Source organism: Lathyrus oleraceus, chromosome 3 (genome assembly GCF_024323335.1).
Source record: "Lathyrus oleraceus cultivar Zhongwan6 chromosome 3, CAAS_Psat_ZW6_1.0, whole genome shotgun sequence".
Lineage (NCBI taxonomy): Eukaryota > Viridiplantae > Streptophyta > Magnoliopsida > Fabales > Fabaceae > Lathyrus > Lathyrus oleraceus.
The window spans coordinates 104827101-104833839 of record NC_066581.1 but is presented as its reverse complement, the minus strand read 5'-3'; the positions used below and the strand labels follow the sequence as shown (position 1 = coordinate 104833839).

The window sequence follows — 6739 nt, the reverse complement described above, 5'->3', positions numbered from 1 at the left end:
CTTGGTTCGGCAGTTTCAACACTGTAGTACAACAATTTGATATGGTCTGTAGTGAAGTTGACCATTCTGTTTTTTATCGTCACTCAGCCCAATGGTGTATTTATCTTATTGTGTATGTAGATGACATTGTCATAATTGATAGTGATCAGCAGTGTATACTCCAGTTAAAACAACATCTCTCGAATCAATTTCAAACAAAAGATCTTGGTAAACTTCGCTATTTCTTGGGTATTGAGGTAGCCCAATCTAAAGATGGTTTGGTGATTTCTCAACGGAAATATGCTATGGATATTTTGGAAGAAACATGTTTGTTGAATGCTAACCCAGCTGATACTCTTATGGATCCAAGTGTAACTACTACCCAGTCAGGGGGAGCCTTTATCTGACTCAGGAAGGTATAGGAGATTGGTTGGAAAGTTGAATTATCCCACAGTCACTCGTCCAAATATTTCTTTTGCAGTTAGTGTGGTAAGTCAGTTCTTAAATTCTCCTTGTCAGGAACACATGGATGCTGTTATCCAGATTCTGAGATACATCAAATATGCTCAAAGAAAAGGTCTAGTGTATGAAAATAAAGGACATACTCAGATAGTTGGATACTCCGATGTTATTGGGCAGAGTCACCCATTGATAGACGATCCACCTCTAGGTATTGTGTACTTGTTGGAGGAAACCTTATATCCTGGAAAAGTAAGAAACAAAACGTAGTTGCAAGATCAAGCGCCGAAGCAGAGTATATGGCCATGGTAATGGCAACATGTGAAATTATTTGGTTAAAACAGTTGCATCAAGGAACTTCGAATTGAAGAAGCAATACCAATGACACTTATTTGTGATAATCAAGCTGCATTGCACATTGCTTTAAATCCAGTCTTCCATGAGAGGACCAAACATATTGAGATAGACTATCATTTTGTCAAAGAGAAGATCGAGTCAGGTGACATCGTCACAAGCTTTGTCAACTCTAATGATCAATTGGCAGCCATATTTACAAAATCTCTGTGAAGTCCTAGAACTAATTATATATGTAACAAGCTTGGTGCATTTGACTTATATGCTCAAGCTTGAGGGGGAGTGTTGATATTTATAAATATATAGTGTTAAGACAATTTGTATATAGAATAGTTTTATATCGACTATATCATGTAATTAGTTGTAATCTCTCTCTATATAACAAAGTCTCCGTAGTGTTTTTCAAAACACATGGTTTATTCAAATGTCTCTTAGTCTCTTGTATTTCAACAATTATAAATCAGATATGTAGTTGGTTGGCTTGTTGCCTTGGTTTGTCCAGTGGTCACGTTTTCCTCTTTTTTGCTTGCTTTTTTCGGGGTGGAGTCCCTAGCATTTTGGAGTTACTTTCGGATGTGAGTTATTTTATTTGACTTTTGTGGTGTGTGGTTTTTCTTTCTTCTCTTTTTTGGCCTTTGTTTTGTTGTTGCTGCTCTAGTGCACCGCTGGTGCGTTTGTTTACTTTGTTGTTTTTGTTTTACTCTTTTCTATTATTAATATATTTTACTTTACCATTAAAAAAAATTAATAGGGTCAAATGTAATTTTTTTGATTAAATATATGTCACCTTCTGCTAATGTAGTAAGTTTTGATTTCACTCCTATAAGATTTTTTTTTTTTGTAATTACCCCCTTACCAAATTTAGCTTTCCTCAATAAAGATCCCGATGTCACATTTTCGCTAAGAATATGAAAATATGTCCTACGTGGCATTATGGAACTTGCTGACTATGTAAATTTTCACACGTTGCATCCGTTTTTGATTTACCCCCCGTGAAATCTAGGGCTTACAAATCCAATTCATGTTTCATGTTTTCGTTATCTTCTTCTTTCATTCGTGTATACATTCTTCTTCTTCTTCTTCTCCCTGGTATGAATTTGCTTAGAAGATAACATGGTTGGAAGCAACATCGCACCTTCCGTTGGATTTTCATCTTTATCCAGATGTGGATGCGATCATGCAATGAAGATGTGGGTCGCCAACACTGTTCAAAACCGTAATAGAAAATTTTGGAGATGTCGTAATGTAGTGGTAAGAAAGTTAATAATGTTGCACATCATAAAATCCAATATGTGATATTTGTGTGTAAATGTTGTTTCTGTTTGTAGAATGAGAATAATTGTGACCCGTTTCTGTGGGATGATGAAATTGGACACTGTATGAATGAGAATACAAATATTTCATAAAGTTGCAAAAACTGTGAGATGGCAAATGTGAAATTAGAAAGCACAACAAAGAAGTTAGAAAAAGTAAAGATGAAGATTGATGTTCAGAAGAAAAAATATTTCAATTTGAAGATGACACTTGTGATCTCGTGGTTTATGTTTGCAATGTTGTACAAGTTTATGTAATTTTCATCTTGTTGTAATTTGCTGTAGCTTGATGTATTTTGAAATTTATGCAGAAAATGCATTATTGTATTTTGAAGATTATGCAGAAAGTGTGCATTAGTCATTACAAAATGACTCACTTTGATTTCTTCTTTGGAGATTTCTTTGTTATCTTCTTTGCATTTTGAGATCCTTTGCCTTCTTGTGTCAGAATACCTCCTTCATCTTCTGTTTGCTTAGCTGAATTTGTTGTGTTGATGTCATTTTCAGTTTCTGTTCCTGCTTTGCTGCCACTTTGGTTTACATTACCTGCATCACCTTTTCCTACAACAATCCAAATGACAGACAATATCAGATTCATTTTTTGACAGACAATATCAAATTCATCTTTTGACATAGAAACCAAACAACATACCTTTCTTTTCAAGGCATCTGGATCTTATTTTTTTGCTCTTGCATGACTGAACATTGTGTCCAAAATTATCACATTTTATACACCTATAAGATACACCAGACAATCTTCTTCTAGCACCATCCTCACCACACTCCCTAAATCTTAGTTTTCTTGGTCTGCCAGGACCTTTTTTGTATAAAGGAGGTAGAGGCTCTTCACTTTGAACTTCAGGCCACATTTCCTGTCCATTTATGGGACTCATAACAAAACCATAACAAAGGGCATATTTTCCCCTAGAATAACATTCATCAACAAACATTTTTGGATTCTGTTGCATATAACCTAAAGCCGCAACATCATGCCTACAAAGAATGCCAACCAACGGAAGGTGTGCTGCTGCTTCCAACTGTGTTGCTTCCAACCATATTATCTTCTAAACAAATTCGTACCAGGGAGAAGAAGAAGAACGTATACGCGAATGGAAGAAGAAGATAACGAAAATGTGATTTGGATTTGTGAGTCCTAGATTTTACGGGGGTAAATCAAAAACTGATGCAACATGTAGAAATTTACACAGTCGGCAAGTTATCCAATGCCATGTAGGACATATTTTTAGATTCTGAGTGAAAATGTGATCTCAAAATCTTTATTGAGAGAATCTAAATTTGGTAAGAAGGGAATTATAAAAAAAAAAAATCTTATAGGGGTTAAATTAAAACTCGCTGCATTAATAAGGAGTGAAGGATATTTAACTATTTTTTTTTATTGAATGTTTCTTGAATGTTGCTTTAATGCAATGTAGGCGTCAAACATGGTTTCCTAGAAACATAGGTTAACTCTATTGTGTACAAGTTAGACATTTCTTGTACCGTGCACAAGTTTTATGGAGCATTTGATTGAGTGAACACATGGTTTTGGTGTACCCATCTACACTAAATTTTCCTCATCTCTCTCTAGACTCATATACTCAATGTAAACCAAACCTCCCAAGAGCAGTGCCCTCAGCTGTTGTGCGTTTCCCCTCCAGTCCTTTTTTCCAGATGGCGACCTCTAACAGCACTATCTTCACCTCTCACTATCTTTCTCAATTCCTCCCTATCGTGAGACATGGATCATTCGTGACATCCCTTTCACATTTGCAACAATGGATGTTATAATTGGTTCATATTCATTTCGTTAGTTATTCTAAAAATATCTCATACTGATGCATTGATGATGTGAGCAAGGAAGAATCACTATTTGGTACACTACATAGCATGGAAGTGGTGGAAAATATGATGTTGATTTATGGTGGTGACTGCTGAGGGTAAAGATTCAGTGTGGATGGTCCATCATCAAGTTTTATGTGTCTGGTTAATCCAATTGTTGTAAAAAGTTGTGCATGATGCAAACACCACTTATGTTACTTTGCACCTATGAATTAGCCACAAGACATATTAAATATATAAGATATATAAGAGAACTTTTTCTTATATCTAATGGTTTAATATTTTGAAAAAATTGATATATAAATCATCTCTCTTATATATATCTTATATATATATATATATATATATGTAACATTTTATTCATTTATACTAAATGTAATACTTTATCATTTACACTCGAAATCATCACTTATTTTTGTGTGCATACAAAAACACAACTTTTATATAAAATAACATCAACTTGGATAATTTTTATCAAAGATAGTTTCAGATAAAACTTGCTTGAACATGTGTTATTTCAGTGACATGTTTTAAAACAAGTATTATCATACTTCATCTTCCATAACGTTTGTTTGACATATTTGAATTTATCCAACTCACTTTAAATAATGTTGATTGTGTTGTTAGAATCTAAATTTAATATAATTTAATTGTTTTTTCTTTTTCAAGTGATTCATAGAAATTCAAAGTTAACCTAGAAGAGAGTATATGCTGAACTTGAAGAGTGAATATTTCTTTCTAATCCTCTATTTATATTCCTTTAGTTATTATACCACTGTACATAATACATGTTTGAAAAAGCAAAACTCTAATACCTAAGCATTATAAGAAAGAAACACAAGTATTGTAACTTGAAGCCTACTGTTAGATTACTTCAGGTATGCTTTTCAATACTGGTTTCCACTCTCCTAGAGAATCATCATCATTTTCTTTACACAAATCTTCACCATGAGCAAGAGATAACATCTTGTCAACTGAAATCCCTCCATTATCAAGCATATCTTGCAGTTTTTGCTTACTAATAACAAGCTTAATCCTAACAACACTACTTTTATGTACATCTTGAACTTCTGGATTTGCAAACCTCACCTTCTTGATCCCTTTTGGTGATACTGGAGGTGGAAGAGGCAAAACCTCTTCAACTTTGATTGGTGTTGTGTATTCAAGAGCTTTCCTATCAGTTTTCATGATCTTCATCACATTAATTTGTTGTAGTACCAAACAATTTCCCATGTTTTTCTCTTTAGTGAGTTTGCTTGATAGAGAAGATGATATAGTTAATACTTTATTTTTAAGTGACTTAGGAGCAATTTTTGTGCAATATATAAACTACTTGGTTATTGAAAATGCCCTTATGGTATTTGAAATATTACAAAAAGACCTAATTTAGTTTTATTTTGAAGTGTGTATTGGTTGTGAAGTGAATCAAGTAAGAGTCAATAAGTCATGATCCTGGGCGGTTGTATTGTTGGGAGAGTGAGTGGATTATGGCCAAAACGTCATTGTCATAATAAGAGCATGTTGGATGGTGTGGGGCCCTTCAAAGCTCAAGTTGTTGACTACTTGTGTTGTGTGCACTACAAAGATTTTGTTGTGTTGACTAAATCCTATGCCACATTGATTATCTGATCCCTAATTCAACTTTCCTTAAGGGATACATTCTTTTACAGAAGTAGGAGTAATATTGAATTTGATCTCTTGAAAGGGCAAATGTGTTATCTTTTTAGTCTTTTAAAGCTTTTGTATACATACATTAATCTAATTGCTATTTAAAAAAGTAAATTTAGTAAAATAATTAATTTAGGGATAAATACTCCTACACGTGTTAGGTTTCGGATATTTCATATTTTTCACATTTCAGACTATTTATATTTGATTTTTATTATTGATTTATTCATTGAAGTATTAACCTTACATTTTCATGTTGTTATCCACCACATTAGAGACTTGCCACGTCTCATTAGGAGTTCAGTCATCTAGCTCTAATTCCTATTCTAAAATGCTATTATTTTTATGAGATTTTTTCAATTCATTCCTAAAAGCAATATAAGATGATAAATTTCAAAACTCCTATTTTTAATTTGATATGTTTCTTGGACCACTTTATAGTTATATCTTGGTCCTGGTTTATAATTATGCCTTGGTCCCGGTTTAAGACAAAGAGTAGGTGGTGTAAGATGTATTTTTTTTTTGGGTTGATTGATGCACTTGTGTTATTGAATGCATACATCCAATGCTTTGCTAATTTGACTACCAATTAGTCTTTTGAATGAATTTGTTTTGTACTCTTTATATTACCTCATGGAATCCTCAATTTAAATATGAAAATATGAAATTCAAGCAATATTCCCAAAGTACAAACTAAAGAGAGTCACAAATATAAGATGTATCAAGACAGCCCAAAAAGCAACAAGCAACAAAAAGGACAAAACACACAAACCACCTCAAATCTACACAAGAGTTAGGTACCTCAGCAAATGGAAAACCACCACCAAACCCACTCAACTAACCAAAAAGAGCAAAGCACGAAAAGCAACCCTCAAAACACATAAGCTAAGGGAAGGAAGAAATATATTGTTGTTGATTTCAAAAAGGCCAACGAGCAATCCAGTGCACCACTTATCTATTCAAAATCCCTTAAAGAGATAGTGAGACCCAAAAATCTTGCTCAAACCATGATCAATTCAATGGTTGAGAAAAAAATATTTGTTACGAGATTTTTAAATAATTCCGATCACCGGATAACAAAACTATTAGAGTTTGAGGTACTTTGAGGGGAGAAAGAGAGAATAAGA

At 33.6% G+C, this 6739-nt stretch overlaps 1 protein-coding gene across 1 annotated transcript; it reads right to left on the bottom strand.

Moving 5' to 3' along the window:
• Positions 1-4673: 4673 nt before the first annotated feature.
• On the bottom strand, positions 4674-5227 carry LOC127125646 (uncharacterized). The gene has a single exon (XM_051054428.1). It carries the CDS (start codon positions 5175-5177, stop codon positions 4809-4811), a length of 369 nt encoding a protein of 122 aa, XP_050910385.1. The 5' UTR covers positions 5178-5227; the 3' UTR covers positions 4674-4808.
• Between the last annotated feature and the right edge of the window lie 1512 nt (positions 5228-6739).